This window comes from Cardiocondyla obscurior, linkage group LG05 (genome assembly GCF_019399895.1).
Source record: "Cardiocondyla obscurior isolate alpha-2009 linkage group LG05, Cobs3.1, whole genome shotgun sequence".
NCBI classification, from domain to species: domain Eukaryota; kingdom Metazoa; phylum Arthropoda; class Insecta; order Hymenoptera; family Formicidae; genus Cardiocondyla; species Cardiocondyla obscurior.
Window position 1 is genome coordinate 8358155 of NC_091868.1, and position 19394 is coordinate 8377548.

General features: G+C 39.5%; 4 protein-coding genes and 1 long non-coding RNA gene across 9 annotated transcripts in view; 4 read left to right on the top strand and 1 right to left on the bottom strand.

Annotated features, from left to right (window-relative positions):
- LOC139102628 (uncharacterized) overlaps window positions 1-1721 on the bottom strand; it is a 33826-nt gene extending 32105 nt beyond the window's left edge. The window contains exon 1 of the long non-coding RNA XR_011545732.1: window positions 1614-1721. This is a non-coding gene — a long non-coding RNA (uncharacterized lncRNA). The remainder of the gene's footprint in view (window positions 1-1613) is intronic.
- Window positions 38-5215, top strand: LOC139102612 (uncharacterized). Of its 2 annotated transcripts, XM_070656662.1 has the most exons (4): window positions 38-1078; window positions 1232-1424; window positions 1629-1832; window positions 3645-5215. In XM_070656662.1, coding segments are annotated over exons 1-4 (534 nt in total). In that variant the 5' UTR covers window positions 38-942; the 3' UTR covers window positions 3646-5215. The 2 variants fall into 2 exon arrangements, with proteins under 2 accessions (XP_070512763.1, XP_070512764.1); XM_070656663.1 differs by lacking the exon at window positions 3645-5215 and having other exon boundaries at window positions 1629-2264.
- Window positions 5216-5358: 143 nt separating this feature from the next.
- Window positions 5359-7483, top strand: LOC139102617 (uncharacterized). 3 transcript variants are annotated; one of them, XM_070656670.1, is made up of 4 exons: window positions 5359-5491; window positions 6710-6839; window positions 6965-7190; window positions 7301-7483. In XM_070656670.1, exons 2-4 carry the CDS (start codon window positions 6758-6760, stop codon window positions 7350-7352), a joined length of 360 nt encoding a protein of 119 aa, XP_070512771.1. In that variant the 5' UTR covers window positions 5359-5491; window positions 6710-6757; the 3' UTR covers window positions 7353-7483. The 3 variants fall into 3 exon arrangements, with proteins under 3 accessions (XP_070512771.1, XP_070512773.1, XP_070512772.1); XM_070656672.1 differs by lacking the exon at window positions 5359-5491 and adding an exon at window positions 5976-6124; XM_070656671.1 differs by lacking the exon at window positions 5359-5491 and adding an exon at window positions 6166-6299.
- A 4271-nt stretch (window positions 7484-11754) lies between these two features.
- Window positions 11755-14795, top strand: LOC139102624 (uncharacterized). The gene is made up of 4 exons (XM_070656678.1): window positions 11755-12892; window positions 12982-13421; window positions 13538-13956; window positions 14207-14795. The coding sequence occupies exons 1-4, from the start codon at window positions 12808-12810 to the stop codon at window positions 14238-14240; spliced, it is 978 nt and encodes a 325-aa protein (XP_070512779.1). The 5' UTR covers window positions 11755-12807; the 3' UTR covers window positions 14241-14795.
- Window positions 14796-16494: 1699 nt separating this feature from the next.
- Window positions 16495-18146, top strand: LOC139102677 (holotricin-3). Of its 2 annotated transcripts, XM_070656762.1 has the most exons (4): window positions 16501-16745; window positions 17312-17660; window positions 17805-17841; window positions 18016-18146. In XM_070656762.1, exons 1-3 carry the CDS (start codon window positions 16667-16669, stop codon window positions 17806-17808), a joined length of 432 nt encoding a protein of 143 aa, XP_070512863.1. In that variant the 5' UTR covers window positions 16501-16666; the 3' UTR covers window positions 17809-17841; window positions 18016-18146. The 2 variants fall into 2 exon arrangements, with proteins under 2 accessions (XP_070512862.1, XP_070512863.1); XM_070656761.1 differs by lacking the exon at window positions 17805-17841 and having other exon boundaries at window positions 16495-16745.
- The last annotated feature ends 1248 nt before the right edge of the window (window positions 18147-19394 follow it).

A 19394-nucleotide genomic window follows, 5' to 3' on the forward strand; every position in this document is an offset into this window, starting at 1 on the left:
TATTTGTTAAAAATTATTTTCTTACTCGCGTATCTTGAATCGTCTTTAAATCAGATATAATAACTATTATTATATCATACGTTTTTCCCGCATTGCCGAGTAAATTTCCTTGAGCAATCTTGTCTCTTTCAGTTTATGAACGTTATTAAATATAATTTCACGTTGCACTTCCTTACTGTTACAATATTAAAGTATAAAATGTTTCGAACGTTAAAGGAATTCCTATGTAATTAATCATGCAAAATAGAAAGAAGAAATTTAATTTAATTGTGACATAAGAATAAGAAGGAGCATTTTAACAAACAGGAGAATTTACGTAGGTGTGTAAAATACTAAAAATACCATTCAACGTGTGGCCAAGAAATTATTACGCGCTAAGGTTACTTATTGGCGCGAAAACTTTTGCCTGCACGTATGTCGGTCTTCAGTCCACTTCTTCTTGTCCCTGGGCAGCATAAGGCTGACCACTCAATCGAAATTTTTTCAAGCATAAATCCAGTTTACGTGTTATTTATTCACCGAATACAGAAACTTACGATACTGTGTAATAATTTTAATTCTTTTTTAATATTACAAAATATCGCAGAAAATTTACTCTTTTTTCTTTTTCTTCTTTTCAGGGTTGAAAGAAGTGCATGTGTAATACTTTCGAGCGTGTAATCAAAATTAAACATATGTCAATACGTATCGACGCGAGGATTCCGTTTATGTACACTCATGCTAGTCTACGGCCTACTTCCGGTCGTCCCTGGAACGGAAGGCCGTCCACTTTACGAAGACCAATGACCGTTTCTCAACTCACTCAGAAATACATTGTGAAATTATAAGTGAGTTCCTTGAATTTCGACGGTGAAGGGATTTCCTATAAAAGCACGCGAAACGAGAGTTCAGCTCTGAATCGTTTTTAGACGTTCGACAGGTAACAGTGACTTCCGTTTTACAATGAAGTATTTACTGCTAATGACAGCTCTTAGCGCGATTTTTCTGAGAGGATCATTAGGCAAACCGACGGAAATAGTGTTGAATTCTAAACTGTTAGGTGCCACTGCCACAATTGCGAACAAAACCTCCGAAATCGGTTAGTATAATCAAAATAATATTAATTAATAAACACTTTTATGATTTATAAAAAATGATATTTATATCAAGTACATTTTTATGCTTTTAATTTAGAAAGAAATTAATATAATATATATTTAATGTATATTAAATTTTATTTGTGTTATTTTAGAAATCACGAGGAAACAAAGGTCGCCGCAATATGGTTTATTAGGTGATAGTGGTGTATTAGGCTATAGTGATTACGATTATAACGATGATGCATCCTCCTTACGTTACGGAAACAGGCGAAAATTTTATTACAAACACCGTAGACCTCACGGTTTATTCGGAGGACATGGGTGTCGCCGTTACGGCTGCGGAGGGTACGTACTTCTCTTTACGTAGAAATATTTCTTTTACTTAATAAAAAATTAAATTAAAATATAATTTGGTATTTTTTTAATTTATATTACAAACGAGCAAACGTTTAAAAATTTGTTTTTCTTTTAATTTGTCTTTTTAATCACTGCTTCTTTGTGAATATCTATGAAATAAAATGCGTAAAATCTTACCTTCTCTCCATACAGATGGCAACCGGACTATGGTGGCCATTACGGCGGACAAGGAACTTCTTTTGCCTCAGCATCAGCAGGATCTATAGGTGGAGGTGGTCCTTATGGCGGAGGACAGAGTCAAGCCAATGCACAGAGTGCGAGTTTCAACATCGGGCCTTTCTCAGCCTCGTTTAGCGCTGCTCAGTCCTCGTCGGGACAAAATGGATTTCTGAAATAGTAAGCATTTTATCCTGGTTAATATTTTATTACAAAAATACATTTATTTAATTAAATATTTATTCGAAAAATAATTAAAACTCTACGATCGAAAACGTGCACGTAGTAATAGGTACAGTTGTCAATCGATATTCGAAATTATTCAACTTATCATTATCGTTATTATTTCACATTTATAATATTTCGCAAAATGTATGCATATCGCGGAATACCGAGGAACGCGGTATCGCGTCTTTTGCATCTTAGAAAGGGTTAAAGCCCGAGGATGCTGCAGCATAATACGCATGCAGCCGCCCACGAAATTGCGCCGGACTCGTCTCGGGTATAGGTCAACGAACCCGAGGGGTCCGGAGGTCGGCCCCCGGGAATCCGCGATTCGCATTATATTATCGCGATCTCGTTGTGCCCCCCGACACCCCGCGCTGCCCTGACCCAGGACGAACGAAACGGGCCTCTGGAACATCTGTCCGGCGCGGCCGGCCTAACGGCGGGGCCCCCGAAGACGCAACCATCTTCGCCGGGGAAATACGGACGTATTTCACTTTCGCCGGTGGACGCGCGAGTAGAGCGGCGATTATGGTGTCGGTGCGCGAGTAGTATACGGTGCCCGCTTGTGCGTGTATGTTTGCGGGACCTGCCCGGAAAGGCCCCGCGAATGCGAGCCGGCGCGGCGTTCGCGCATTGTGCCATTGAGGCACACACGGCCCTTTTCGGGCTACGTGTGAAAAAGAATGAACAAAGGGGAAATGAATCTTCTTGGTTCTCAGGCGATCGGCAGACGGCCAGACAGACGGATTAACTCGTTTTAAAGGGACGTCCAGACGCCATATTGTTGTTTTGGGGCCCCGCAGTTTTAGGTACGATGCTCCTCTCGGCGCGACAAACCGGTCCGTTTTCGTCTCTCCCGGGAGATGCACCTACACGCGAATCGGAGTGTCGATTATGCACACACTTGCGACGCTCGGACATGCAGTAAATGGCCATTGTTCCGTCCGTAGGGAGTCAGAGAACTCGGGGCTCAAGCGAGCGAGTTTAAATCGGATCGTTTCGGATTTGCTAGCGTAGAAAACGAGCATGGCAAGATTGCATGCCAATTTTTCAACTCCGTGCCCAACGACGCGAAACGCGTCGTTTGAGCCGTGTGTCAAAATTATTTTGTTTCGGATCTTAGGAGCTCGTTTCTCCCCGCCAGACTGATTTTAAAATTAATCTAACAGCTTTGCGGGGTTAATTTTTCTTTCCCCTAATTTTTTTTTTTTTAAATTGCACTTTCAAGCTTCCAGCATTTTTCTTTTTTTTTTTTTTTTCCTTCTCCGCGTAATTCCGTAAACGTTTATTACGCTGCACTGTAATCAGAAGGCAATCTTGCCTTGGCCGTTGTCATAACGCAGTTTTAAACGTATGTAATCCTGTTTCGACGCAACCTTCGCCACACAATTGTTAAATGTAGTTACGAGATTGTCAGAGGCTTACATCTTTTCATTAAAGATGACTCGGCCGAATGCGATAAAAATAAAATCTGTTCCTTTTACGACGTGTCTTCTCTCAAAAAGAAGAAGGGAAAAAAAAGAGGAGAAAAAAGAAATAGAAGTAAAAACATGAGTATCTTTATTGCTGTCTCATCATTTTAAAATCAGAGTCAGCCTCCATTAGAAGTTCTCAATTCTATTCCGAGACTCTCCTTTTTTTTTTCAAGCAATTTCAAGCAATTATAAATACCCGCACGGCTGGTTTAACAATCGTATTAATAAAACCTGACATAATCGTGCATTTCGTGCATTTTAAGTGTTAAACGCTTCCTATTCTCCGCAGATTCCAGAAGAAGCTACGCGGCCCCTAATTCATTTCACCATCATCGTCTGTTCGCCCATCATTGTGGGCCCATTGTTTACAAACATTCTACGTCACTCACTAGGAGCAAGTAAATAAGCCTAACCGCGTGCGCGAGCTTACCCTCTTGCCTCCTGCGAGAGGGTTTCCTGAGCGAGCAAGTTCCCTTTGTCCGCATGCCAGCCACCAGATGTTCCCCAAAATAAAACCGACAAAATATCGCGACGTAGCGCCGTGATTCGCGCACGGACAAGCGAGACGGTGGGCAATATCTGACGCGAGAAGAGCAAAGGATGGAGGGACCTCGTGGTAGACGGCGAGGTGAGGGGGAGAAAGACGCCGCGAGACGGAGGGTCGCTGGATAAACGGCACAAAGGGATAGGAAGCCGAAGGGAAGAGGGCCTCTGTTAAGAGCGAGGGCCTCTGAAATCGAGAACCAAAAAGCCCCGTGCAATGACCGGACGAACCGCACACGCGATCTTCGCCGGCCAGCGCAGCGTCCTCCGAGATACGCTCTCTTCGCTCTTCGCTTCTGGGACCGGGCCGGGAGGAGCGGCGCCCTCGAGGACGAACGGATGCACGAGATGCGCTCGTCGAGGAACGTTTTGCGAGTTCTTCGGCGAAAAGTTTCCTCGTCTTTTAGCGAAAGATATACAAAGAAATGGACTAACGTTATAATTTTAATGGTATCTGCTGATAATAAATGTCATAGGATTATTTTCGTATTTTTTTAAAGAACGAGAAAATGCGTATAAAGAGGCTGGACAGGATGGAAGAAATTAAATTGACCGGATCTAAAAGAACTTTCTTTTTTTTTTTTTGTAATTCTTTTAGAACTGTTCTTTTTAAATAACAATTAAAGAGTTACGTCTTGTAGAGTATTTAAAAGCCGTATATTTTTATTATAGGTTTTTCTGATGGTATTTCGTTGGGAGAGAAATATTCGCTTATGACGGAAACAAAAGGCCGAAGTGTTTTCGCGAAAATACGCCCGTTCGTTAAAGATTCCCTGTGATAGTAATCGAGTCGGAGGTACCCTGTTATTTTGCAAGCTACAGAAGACTACGTATTATTTTTTTTCCTCTCTCTCTTTACGCCCTGAATCACGTAGGCTCGTGCAAGAAATTAAAAAAAAAAAAAAGAACATTAACTCCTCCTAATCGATAACTAAAATTAATTCAAATAAATTCAAATAATCTCATTTCGTCATTGTCTTATCGCGAGATCTCGCTCGAGTCAATGAGCTTTTGTTCTCCCGGTACTACGTAGGAGAAAAATTCTTCTCTGAAAGAGTCCTAGACCGGTCTTCGCATCCTCGATTGAGGCTGGGCACTTTTAGATCGCAGCGACGTCCACCCCAGGAAAGAAGTGACATCCACGACACCCGAGATGCGTCAAAGAGGCTCGTTAAAGGTCCCGTCCTGTCGTTAACCATTGTTTAGCCGTTCCTGGGCACCTACGGCCCTGCCAGCCGGTAAACCAGTCCCTCCGTCTGAGTAAAAAGAGAGTGAGAGAGAGGGAGAGAGAGAGAGAGAGAGCCCGAGCAAAAGGAGTCGTCCGGATTAAACAGAAGGAGAGGTTAAATGAGAGAGACAGAGGGGGAAATAATCGAGAAGAAAAAAATGAAATAGAAAGTGGTCCGGCCAGTGCAATAGACTACAGTATATGACGCCTTTAAAGCACCACCTCCCAATGGTATCCCTGGGTCTGTTCCTGTTCTCCACGCACTATAGCAAATCCGCGATGCTTTCTTGAAGGCTCCCGCGTCATTGTGCTCGCATTTCTCGTGCGGTTGTCGACTCGGAAAGTATATCCTCAACTTATCGCCGGTAAGTCGAGATACGTACAGCTAAGTATCATAAGTGTTAAGCCCGAGGTCCATTACGAATAAGTGAAGGAAACATATCGGCGCGTACGGAGGCTCGTTCTGGCATTTCAAAGTCAAAGATAATAACGCGCGGAGATAACAGTGATAAGAGTTAATCGTAGTGCTGAACTCGGTACGACTTCTTTTTTTTTCTTTTTTTTTCAACGCGATACGATGTTCCGTATGTTTCCTTGATCTCTTACTCTTTCAAACCGTATCGTTTCTAAACGTGTTTGTTAAATTGAAAGCAATACCAGCGCGTAATTTTAATAATTAAAAGAAAAGAAAAAAAAAGATTTATATGTTTAAAAGAGAAATTTTGATTGAAAAGAAATTAAGTGGATAATATTCTATAAATGCACGCGATTTGAAAGATCATTATACTTTTTAGTTTGTATTATTAGTCCGGATAATTTTTTTCTAAATTTTGTTTTTAATACATTTTTCGTAGTTTCCGGATTTTCGATGTATTTTTTATATTCTTTGGAAAATATTAATTCTCGTACGTAATTAGTATCTAAGAAATTAACGCTGTAAAATAATTGCGCATTAAACAGCGATAACAGCATTCAGTTGCACAATCTGCTGCTTTTACGTAAGTTTCTGTCAATACTGACTACTCTAGAAAGTGATTCGATTAGTAATTCGTCGAACTTGCATATTTTTACGAATGGTGATTGCGAAGTCATTGGAAGGTCTTTTAATGATTTTACCTCAAGTTAACGGATGTTCGAAATTCTCGAGTACTCAAGCATGACGCAGGAATGACGGTAATGGGCGAGCATAATTTTTTGTGCAATCGAAATCGGTGGCTTTTGCCATCCGATAGATATAAATACTCTGCACAAAGAGAAATAAAAAGAATTAATTTTATTTGTGGGTTTGACGCTTTGTACGATTGATTTTCTAATTTTCATACGTGTGTCGACGATGGAGCAATCACATTTAAATAGATAGATGTTAGTCAAACAATTTCAATATTAATTATAATTTAAGTGTGCTAATATAATTTTTTTAATAAGCGAACCGTGTCGTTACCAATCGTATAGGTATGTGAAGGGATCTTTGAATGATGCAAATGTTCGGGCTGATTGCACAAAAAAATTTTATCGAATGCTTCGTCGGACACGTCTTTTATAATAATAATTTTTTTCATCTCCATCTATTTTTTACTTCGCAGGGTAACAAAAATTTCGATCTTTGGACATACTAAATTTTCCGTTGCAAAATGATAAAAATTTTGGCCCTCTTACTCTTCACTTCAGTCTGCGTCATGATCAATGCACAAGAGACAGCGTCTAATGAAAAACGTAAGTGAAAGTAGATTATCCAGTTATTTTAGAAATGCAGCACGTACAGATTTATAAAATTTTACGTCCTGCTGTTAGTAATAATTTGTCGAATAATTTATTTTATTTTCCTTTTAATTGCGCAGCATTTTTCGGCCAAACGTTCGACGAAGTTGTCGTATCGTCGGATTTATATATCACAAGAAAATCAAAAGAAAATCGTCAAGGTAAAAGACTCTCGAATGTGCCGTCAGCAACTACTGGTCCACCGGAAAGACCGACTGCAATTGCGTCCAGACTCGTTTTCGCCGATGGAAGCCGTATAACGCCGGAAAAAAGGGAGAAACGTGGCATTGTTACAACGCGAACAAGGTAAATTAAAAAAAAGAAAAAAATATATGAAGCTTTGGATATTATCAACTGCTAGTTAAACAATTTCTGTGCAAGAAGATATACATACATAATAATTTAATTAATTTCAGGTATTTAGATCTGGGCGTCGCGGAATACTTGCTGAAATCTCGGAAACGGTGAAAATTTTTATACTCCGAGGACAACCGCACGACCCTCCACACCCTCATCTGTGATCACACTTATTTCGATGAATTTTTAGGCCACGGTTCATGTAACAAAAAGGATAATAAAAATTTTTCTGTGTCATAACACTTCCCAGTTTTATCACTGTGCATTCGAAAAATTACTTTTCTCTTAATCTTTCATTACTTCGTATATTATGAATCTAATATACGAATAAAGCGAAATGGAACTTGTCGTGGTTCTAATAATATAACATTTATTTTAGAATTAAAATCTACGAACTCGAAATAGCGATCTTATAATAATGTAAATTTTGAAATTTTCTTTTACTTACTATCAAAAATTGAAGCGAAAAAGTAGATTTAATATAAATCTTTTTCCTACGTACATTCACACAATAAAGTACGGATTTCTTTTTTGAGAGCGCAAAGGAAATAACATGGTAAATTTTCTCAGGACACTGACGAGCGTAATTTGAATACGGTTTCTTTGAATGAATACATCCTTATTGACGACGGTACGTCACGGTCTCACAATACGATAGCCGCAATAGCTGGACGATTGTCAGGCATTCCGCGTTCACATGCGAACCGAAAAAAAGAAAAAAAAAAGAAAGAAAGAAAGAAAGATCGGCTGGTTGAAATATGGCAGCTCGCATTCAAAAGATAGCCGCTAGCACGATCGCCATGCGATCGCCGCGCATCGTGTCGATGCACTTTGCCACACGATGCACCCACGGCACGTGACACGCACGTCCAAGGCACATCATTTATTTGCCCAGTTTCTCATTTCAACTCATTTAATGGTAATATCTCTTTCATTTATTATATCAGTTTCATTGCCTTGAGAACTTTCGACGTCTTTTCGGATTCCATAGACTCCATCCTTAGATATTTCCCAGAATGTCGTAGATTTTTTTATTTAATGTCTTCTCGAAGTCGCATACATTCATTATTCTGCGGCACGCGCATTACGCTGTCTTTATTTTGTTAATCATATTTTCGCATTACCTTTAATAAGCATGACCAATAATGACGCGAAATGAGTATGCAAATTCTGGTCTTCAAAGAACGATACCGTGTTACGCGTGTTGTTTGCTTGCGTATGTTACGCAAAGGAATCTTCGCTTTTCCTCGAACCAATTGGACGCCGGGAGATCTTTAAATTTTGATTTACGGTTAAGCTGTCATATATTAAATACAGTAATTATTAATAATTTAAGGAATCAAGGAGTTGATTTATGTCGAAGCAGCTCGTTGTCAGATGTGCGCATAATTCTTGCGGCCGAAGTGTTCTCGATCTTATGCGTCGATCCAGGCCGGAAGTAGCGTCCCACGACGTGAATACAAATTCGACCGATCAATTTCCTCGAGCAACGAAGAGAATGGACCGGTGCAGGTGTTTCGTCTTCGACCCGATCTCGCATTTGCATCGAACCTTTATCGCGATGCAAAATCCGTAGCTCCTGCCGTATGTGTATACCGTTTGCGGGCTTTTATGTCGGCTGAGAGTGCACCTGCGACTATTTTATGTCTTCCATGGAAAAGCCGGACACTAAATCGCAAGCGCGGTTATACGTTGTTGATCCGCTGACTGCTGATTGCCGACGTCAGTGGCGCAGCTAAAGGATTAGACTGACCGCGCGGATAAACGCCGTTTTAGCCCCGTTTTCTTGAGTTTCGAACCAGAGAATCTCGACAATCAGTACATTCATTTATTTTATTTAAAAAAAGAAAATCAAAAAACTGCCACAATTTCGACGACGACTATTCAATCTAAAATTCCCTCTACTCGATTCCTTTCCCTCAAAGTCCCACGCCACTGAATAAAATGCACGTCTAAGGCAACACGTCTTATACTACGATTCGACACAGCACGAATCTCTCCTCCGTTTTATTTGGAAAATTTGCAAAATGAACGCAATCCACACACTCAGGCGAGATGTTACACGGTCTTTCAACCCGCCGTACTTACCGGACTTACCGGACTTACCGGACGCTTCGTGATCGGTTTCCAAATAAGATAGTGGATATCTTCGTGTTTCGAGATGACGCTTTGTGGAAGCTGAGACGTAAGTTTCCAATAGACATATGCCAGTCTGATAATTACAAAAAAAATTTCTAACTTCTAAATTTTAATAAAAAGTACAATAAAAGTGCACATAGCTGTTACAAAAAAAAAATTAATAGTAATAAATAAATAAAAGTAGCGTTATGTCATATTGAAGACGTGAATTTCAACTGCTTTATTAGTAATAATCGCACTTGACTTAATCCCTTCACTTCAGAATTAATGTGCGAACGGATGGCGACAGATTCATATCGCTCATTGATTTAACATGCGTCATGAATTAATGAGCATCGCTTGCCAGCCGATCGCTCGACAGGATTTCAAGTTGGGCGAGGCTACCAAAGTAGTACGATCTGTATGTTTCACGTCTTCGACAGCTTGTCGCGGCGTGAGCGGTTCGACGTATGCCGTTGCATAGCACGTGTAATTCGACATCGGCTAATCTTAATTCAGCTTGCGCGATGGCACCAAATGAGATTCCGTCGGCAAAACCGCGCAGACATTCGCGAAAGTAGGAGTCAAGTGTACCGCTGAAATCCTGGGAATTCTGGGTTTTGTTGCTTTTAATTCCGCTGGCTCCGTACACGAGATATGAATTTATTGTTCGACGAATAAGCAAACAGTCGTAAGAGAATTCGCAACTTCACGCGCAAAATAAAAGAAAAAAATTACTACAATCTACTCTAAAAATATCGTGGAATAATAAATTAGAATAAAATAAAATATAATATATGATTAAAACAATCTACAAACTAATTTTTAATACATTTCTGAAATAAATGTATAAATATATCGCTGCGATCGTTTATAAAAATAATATCTTGCTTCATTTCGACGAAAAAGAATCTCCGGAATAAAATAATGATCTTAGAGGCAAGAATTAATTGTAATAATGGAAAGTATGTCATATGCAATTAAATCTATATTTTTTTTTTAACGAACAATGCATTATTGGCATGCCTCGCGAATTTCAAAGAAGACTCAGAATAATTGTGATTCAACGGTACTAGACGCACCTGTTTTTCCGTTCTTGTCTACAAAAATGTATTCGCTTCGGTTAAATCGGTCTCAGACGGTCACTGAACTTGAATTGTCGTCTCCAAACGCCGCTTCAAACAAGTTCATTAATTAATTATTTACTTAATACAAAATTAATAGCTCAGTCGGCGCGTCAGTTGGAAAGTTCTAATAAATTCGCAGATTAGAATTTTTTTTTCACATTTACCAGTCAAGCGGCCTACCGATTGCCACGCTCGTATTCCGGTATCGCAGATGTTATATGTATAGTGCATCCGCGTTTCATGAATCAACCCTGAAGCGCACCGTTTTTCAAGTCACGTATACCGTATTTTCAAGCGTGACCAGATGGATCAAAAAGTAGCTTACGTTCGAGGGGATAAGCGTATCGCGGCTGGTATCGCAAAATTCGTACATCATTCTCCCGAAAACAATTTTTATGCGTCGCCGGCTCTTTCTTCTCGGAGAGCATCGAAATCAATCTCCGCAGCGCGTTCTTCGGACGCGCTGCTCCCCGCGCTTTTATACCGGGCGCGATAAAAATTTCGTCCTATCGTATTTATTCTTAGAACAAACGGTTCGATGCGGTTTATGCAAAGTTATCCGGATCCGTCCGCAAATAATGACGCGAGCTTGACGTAATTCCCAACGCACCGCTCGCGGGGATCTTCTTAATATTAATATTATGTCGGTCATACCCGTCCGAGCGGGTACGGCTGGTCAGAGGTGACGATAATTCTTCGGGGATGCTCAAGGAGTCCGTAAGAGTCCAACAGTGGTGGCCATGGCTTTCGTGTACGGAATAGTAAAGCGCGCTCATAGTCGGATCCATAGTCTTGATACGTCAGTCTCCCTTCAACTGCTTTCCATCATTTTCAGCTGCAGAGGCAGACACGGTATTATCTGATCCCTACAGACGACGTATTCTCTATGCGTGTCCCTTTTATTCGTGTTTTATGTTTGTGACGAATGCAACGGCGCATCCCTCGGTCGTAACTTCCCGGAGCGCTAAGCCGTCTTCGCAGTCGGGCTCGGTTATTATTCCACTTTAAATTTTTAATTTTTTTAGTAGGTCCGAGCATCTAATACAATTTATTAATTTTTTTTTTTTCTGCGCCGTTGTATCGAATTTTTGTTCGAATTTTATCGTCGGTCCGAAAACTTTAACAGGGCGAACGTTATTGGAGGAGAAAATAACGGGCGAGGAAAATACTCTGAGGTCCTCGGATCGCACATATTTTTAGAATTTACTGAAAATGCATGAAGCTGCCCGCGAGTCTGTTTGTCTGGAACGTTAGATTCCTCTATCGCGCCTTGATCGAGGTGACTCAGTAACTCACGTCGCGAAAGAGGAAAAGTGAGGGGCCATCGGCCCTCCCGCATTAGTCAACCGTCGCCTATTCACATTCCCGCCGTTTCCCAAGCGAATTCATTACAAACACTTTATTTCAGTCATGAGCAAAAAGCCTCGAATCAACCCGGTGCTTTTTGATTCAGAATTTATTTGACGCTTAATGTCCTCTTCCGTCACTAACCACGGTATCGTTTAAAAAAAAAACTAATAAACGAATTACATTAGAAACTCACAATGTACGTGCTTTCAAATCTATCGAATATAATCAAAATTTTTTATTTTACTTACTAAAGTTTAAATTATTACTATCTGCTTAAAATATTACCATTTTTAAGAACTTTGTTTATACGTTTCTTACATTCAAAGATTGTAATTAAAGCACTGCTTTTTTTTTCCATACATAATGATTATCTAAAACTTATTTTTACGAGACTTATGTATGCGTAACCATCGACAGTTCCATGTCATTTACATGCGTAGAAGTGCATGTGATCGAGCTTGATCGACGGATCATCACGATCGTTCCCCATATCGGTTCGATCCTGCGAATTCAGATTGTCATCGACGCGAATCACAATTAATTCACTCGCAGCATCGGTTATGGCGATCACGTAGCGCTCGACGATGCGTGCGTTTGCTTTACCGTGATCCTGACCGTATAAGTGACCACTTGACGAAGGCTTGGAGGGGCATCGGCTCGACCCCGTATCCCCCGTGTGTCCACCAATGAATCCGACCCATCCCATACCCCCGTATCAAGGAATCCCATTATCCTGCACGTTCGTGTGCTTCATGGTATAAAAGCTTGCGACGGTAAGGACTACCAGCATCGCGCAAAAAGTTGGTGCATCAAGATCGGTGAGAAGTGTACCGCTCAATTATCCGGATTTTTCGTCGAAAACCGCTCGAGCGCGAGAAAGTCAAAAAATTTCGGATCGAACGGGTGATTCGGGATAAAAAAAAAGGGACCGCTATTAAGACCTCAAAGACGGATTAAAGTCGGAACTGAAAATGGCTGGATACATTAGCTTTATTCTGATTGCGATCGCGTCGACCGCTGCGATGGCGGAGCCGAGGGTGATTCCGGCCGAGCCTAGTAAGACTAAAAATTTAGAAACCGAGCTAGAAACTTATAATAAATAATATAATTTTCTATTTTTAATTAACAATCTGTATCGTTTACAGTTTCCGTCACGATGGACGCTTACGGCAACCCCGTGATGTTTTTGAGGGAAAAGAGGACGGTCTTGCGCCCTTATCCCCATAGAACTATGATGTTCACCGGCTATTACAGACCGATACGTCGCACGAATAACGGCCAGGCAACGGGCGTCTTCGCGCAAGGTAACTCGGTAAGCGGCGAAGCTTTCTTTGGCGGTGTACCGCATCTCAAGAATGGCCCGGAGCCGGTCGAGGAGCCCGAAGTGTCCAGCGCCGAAGCGCAGGCGGCCCCGACGTCCGCGGAGGAACAAGAACGCGAATATCATCAACACGATTATCACCAGCATCGAAACGAAGTGCATCGTCACGAGGAAGAGCAACATCACTATCAGGATGAAAACGAACAGTTTCATCATGACGAGCCGCATTACCATTACCACCATCAAGGTTCTTTAACTCCTCAGGTACGATAATTTCGCGAAAACGCATTAAAAAAAAAAAAAAAAATTTTTTAAATATGTTACTAAATATCGATTTAGTTTATATTTTTTTTTACGAAATTTTTGCGTTATTTCTGCAGGGACATCACGAATCGGAACATATTCCTTTAACTACAGAGATCGCGCAGCCTGCGGAAAAGCCGATCGCAGCCACGGAAGTGTCTGTAACGCGGCCGAAAGTGCATCATACTAAGAAAACTCATAAGACACCGGCAACTACGAATACCGATTACGACGACGATGACGAAGACGAAACGGACGAGGAAGACGATGAACCAGCCGCACCGTTCGTGCCTTTTAAGAGCAACAGGCGTCGTCAAAAATATCCTCACCTGAACAACTTTTTCCCTATGGTCTTCAGCTTCCCGAGATTGGCCACTCGCGCCGGGTCTTCAGGGTCTCTTCCTGGTACCATCACTGCCATTGCAAACAGCTACTCCACAGGAAAAGGCGGAGTCGCCAGCTCAGTAGCCACTGCCTACGGCGGTTCACCTACCGGGTAAGTTTATATTAATTAACCTGTTTACCTTCTTTATAAGAAAATTAATTACAACATCAATTAATGTACTCAATTAATTAAAACACTCCTTCGTTAAATTATTAAAAATAACCTGGACGCATTAAATTTAATTTAATTTCTCTTTTAAGAGTAATCGCTATAAAAAAAAGAAATATATAAAAATAAATTTATAAAACCTAAGACATTTTTATATGTATTTCTTTTTTTTTTTTTTTATTTTTTTCGTTAGGAAGAAACGACGCATACAGCCATATAAGGAATGATTCCTAAAGCAATCCAAGTTATCAGAGAGTCGAAAACTGAATGCCCGGAGACCTCTAAAATGAAGATACAATCATGCATGTTAGTCATGTAGAAATACTCGAGAAAATACAAGCTTCAGAAATGTATGATATAGCACCAAATGTTAATATAAAGGTATAATCCAAAGCCGAGACACATTTATTATTGACGTGCACTCTAAAAACTATCCGCGACCAATTACGTATTGCATTTTTAATTCTCATGCAAAATAGAGTGCATTATTAGTCGTCTGTAATATAAATTAATGATTAAAAAAAAAAAAAAAAAAAGTAGTTATACGTATATAACAAATAGTGACACATGCGATGGATTAGAATATGTAATTAAATTACGCATTTTGACATTTTCCTCTTTACCACATTTAGCCGCAAATTTATGTGTATAGCTGATTAAAAAGTCGCCATAAACACAAATCCTCGACGTTAAAATAGCAATTTCTTGAATACGAGAATAAATTGAATAAAGTAATTTTCTGTTGCAATATTTAGTACATATAAATGTAGAATTAATTAAATAGTTTTTGTACTAATGGCGAAATTTTTTTTTTCCAATTTAATAAAGTATATAATTAAAAAGAACCACTAATTGACTAACTAATTTAATTTATATCAAAATAATTTTACGTAGAGAGCTTACATTAATTTAAGTGCAATGACGAGACTGGCTAATATATTTCAAAAAAAGAATTCTAAATCATTGAATTATTAAACGCTTTCGGAAAAAAATTATACTTTGCACTTATCAAAGAAATTATGTCTCTAAAGATTAAGATAGAAGCGTGTCTGGATATCTGTCTGGTCACCTTGCACTTTTCATGCAAGATTACAATCGTTCGTCTTCAAAAAAAGAATAATAATGTTGTGCATATAATATCCAGTTCCAAATTTAAGGGTGACGTAACCTTTAAAACAACTTTGTTGCGAATGTAAAGCAAAAAACGTTTAAATTTATTGTACGAATATACTTTATCTTCTTAGCCCGAATAAATCTCTCGGATAAAAATACTTTCATGGTGATTCCCATGCGGCAAGTGACGAAATACACATAACACGAACGAAAATTTGTATCAATTATGATTAATATGCTAATGGTTTCACTCCACGTTAGAACGGAATAGTAATGGGAATTCCCATTCGGTAATGAGTTTTCACAGTGCATGCTAATTGAACAGTTGCCTGAAATAAACTTGTACGAGGTTTACATACGTCGGCTGATTTTTTTTTTCTTTTTCTTATTTCGCCTAGATAAAAAAACGCGACCAAGTTATGTGATTTGTTTAATTAATTGTAAAACAGAAAAAAATTGTGTTAATAGTAATAATGGGTTAACAGAGTATGCCGACGGGAATTCCAAAGTGTATTTCGTTCATCGACCTAAGACTGTAAAGTCCCGAGAAAAATCAAGGCCACTAATTGACTGTTAATGTATGTTTCTTAGGCAACCAAGATTTCACGGTTCTTTAAGCTAGTCAGCTATTCCAGTATTCGAGTATAATTAACGTTGGACAATGAATGTGATCTGAAGGTGATTATATGCGACGACAAGTCCGAGAAATGGTGTTTTGAATACGCAGTTGTGCAACTGCGAAATGTAAGAAGCTTAAAGATGGGAAGGGTCAATAATTATAAACGTGTTTTCACCTCCGAATCCCGGATGCTGGATTTTGTAACATCGCTTATCTTCTGTTAATGTCGATCTTTCTAAATATAGAAGTATAATGAAACGTCCGAAAATAATGCGGATAATTAAGTATTAATAAGATTCCTAAAATAGACGTCTATTCCTTCGTACGAATTTTTCACAATTGTAGTCGCGTCAATCATTGAACTCTCTTCATCAAGTTCATCAATTTCTCATTTGCTTCATTAAAAAAAAAAAGAAAAAAAAAAATTTGAATAAAAACTTTATTTATTCACCCTCTTTACTTTGACGATTCTAACACAACTAATCGTTTTTCGAGACTCTGCTATTCAAAAATAAAATCGCACAATCATCTTCATCAGAGGTTCCCACATTTTACGACTGACTTGCGTTCGGGAACCAATGAGAAGGACGATTTATCAAGTGATATTGAAGACTGCTGGATCGATCATCCGCTCAGACTTGTCACGAAATGGCGTTTTTTTTAAAATGAGCAGGAAGTCCCAGGGACACCAGCGGCGCATCATCGGCTTCACAACGACGATGGAAAGGCTCGCTTGTTTGTGGTAATGGTATGCGGCCGATTCGACGCGGCCGAAACTACTCGTTTTGTATCTGCGTAAACGCTCGGCGTCGGGATATCCCAGAATCCGAACTGGTCCCTGGTATATAAAGACTGCCTGGCCGATTTTCTCGTCGTCATTTAGTACCGAATATCCTTGGCAGTACGGTCGCTATCAGCAAAATGTCAAAGATTGTGATTTTCTTGCTCGTTACGCTCGTCGCAATTGCGGCAGCGTTCCCAGCCGCACCGCAACTTCGAGGTAAAGACGAAAACGGTCGCGAAAGTGTTGTGAGAGATGAAATTTTGGCATATAACTATATATTTTACCGGATTTGTATTGAGAATTTATAAGAGTCTAATTTTAATTTTTTTTTTTTTTTATACTTTGTGTTATTCCTTCTAAAATTCGGTTTTTTTTAATTAAATAAAAAATTCTTTTCAAATTATATTATACATATGCATGTGTTAATTTGTTACGTGTTCCTTTTTTCATTCAAGTTTGAAATCTATGATACTGATTTTAACAAACGTTGATAAAAAAAAAAAAAAGAAAAAGAAAAAAAACCGGTTTACTGTTTATAATATTAATATTCCAAACATTATTATTATGCAAATGCGCCACTTGATGTCAATATGCAGTGTTAAGAAATATGTAAAACTACGAGATTGAAGAAACTTTCTAATAGTGTTCTAATGGCATTGAGGACCGTTCTGACAGTCGTAAATCGGAAGACTATTTTGAAAGCACTTGACCGGTGAATTATTTCAGGAATATCATGTCTGAATTAATTAAATAATGACTCGAATCTAACGCTTCTCATTCAGATGACTCAAAAGTAGCCGAAGGAGTCGCGTCGGAATCTGCTCGTATTAAGCGTGGCTATGGCGGCGGCGGATTTGGTGGCGGATACGGACACGGTGGTTTTGGCGGACACGGTGGCTTCGGCGGACACGGCGGTTATCACGGTCATCACGGTGGCTTCCATGGCCATCACGGTGGCTACGGCCACCGAGGAGGATACGGACACGGAGGATTTGGACACGGAGGTTTTGGACACGGAGGCTTTGGAAGAGGAGCGCACTATCCTTCTTTCGCGAGTAGTGCAGCTAACGCCGGATCTATAAGCACGCCATTCGGCAGTGGTTCCTTCGCTCAATCGTTTGCTAATTCTGGGTAAATATCGTTAATTGTTAACAGCACTTAAACACGTTAAAAGTGCGTCACCGGTGACGCACAAAGTGTCATCCTTTAGATTGCGTTAGTAAAGAAAAATTTATTTTTTATTTTTTTTTTTTACTATCTTGCGTATCTTTGCAGTTGATGGCGTCGTGAAGCGTAAACGGAATGATTAACGGTAAGTGTTGGTCATTTAACGTGTTAAACATGTTGAGCAGGAATTTATTAAAGAAATTTTGCAGGTAGCTTTGAAAACGTAAAAAGGAAACTCCGCGTATATCTAACTTGTCATAATATACCTAATAAATTTGTTTATGAACGTGTGATTTATGCTAATGCTTTTTGATTGCAGTGGATTCGGAAGATGAAGGACTTGAAGTAACGCCCACCATAGAAAACGGATTCACGTGATACAATAATTGTGTAATATCACACGAATGTTCGTATCTTTACGCGAAATAAATTTATTTTAATAAAATATAAGATTTGCCCACCCGATTAATCCCAAAATCTTTTAACACGATGTTACTTAATAAATTATTATTATTCATTAATCTCGCAAACTACAGATAACGCCGCAATTCAACGTGCCGTCGCGTTATGCAAATTTTAAATCCAACACGCGCGCGATAAGCGCCCGATACTTCCTCTTTTACCGGTCTATAATTAACGAGTAGCTCCAACAATCGATCGTAGGCTTTATTGCTTGATCCAATCGGTCGTCGAGTATCCTTGATCGCGAACCGTGTTCAATTTTAAGCGCGGAAACGTGACGTCCATTGGAAATGATCGTCATTCTGTGCGAATTCAAGAGCAGCGGCGTCAGACGTCAACTTTTTCCCATTTATAATTCGTTACGTTCCACAGGGAGAATATTAATATTTTATAATAAAAAAATATACACTAATTCGATATTTACACGACAAAAATAATTTCAATAATCTACGCTGCAATCATATCTAATTACGACAAACAATCGCGAGATCTATGCACCTGCATGACTACGCGCGCTCTCAAATGCACGGCGACAATGCTCGCGTATTTTTCGCCGGATGTTTCCGTCAGATGTTTTAGAAAACATCACATACGCAAATGCCTTTGTTCGCGCGCGATGTCTATAAAACGGCTTCGTTCATTAGGCGAGCTCATTAAAGTATTTGTTAGTGAAGCGTGGAAGTATCTTTCGCAAGCAATCGCAAAATGAGAAAAATCTTCGTAATCATATTCGTCACCTGCGCGATTACAGTAAGTTTCTAAAGGCAAAGTACTTCGAATTTATTCGCAAATTAAAAATTATAAACCGTTTGTATTTCGTTTCACGAATATATCGCGTAATTTTGTTGCGTTGGATATTACAGAGTTAAAGCTTTAAGCGCGTTATTTACTGCCGAAGAAAACGATTTTACATTTAATAATTTTTAGCGACAAGCTAGAGACGTATGTATGTTATATGGTACTTTAAATATCTCTCGTCTCTTTGAATGTAATTCTCTTCCAGGCGCGGTGCCGTTCGGTCGCGCTTACGAACGAAGAGAACACAGGTAGGGCTTGGCTTGTATTAGAAATTAAATATCCTACGACAATCACCGACGAATTATTATAGGAATAATATATCGCTTAACACTTTCGAAGCAGGCGAAAAAAATTTCGTGAACACGCCAGAGCAATTAAAGAAACTAATTACGTTGTACGAAGAAAATTTCGGCAGGCTCGTAAACTTCGTCTACAAAA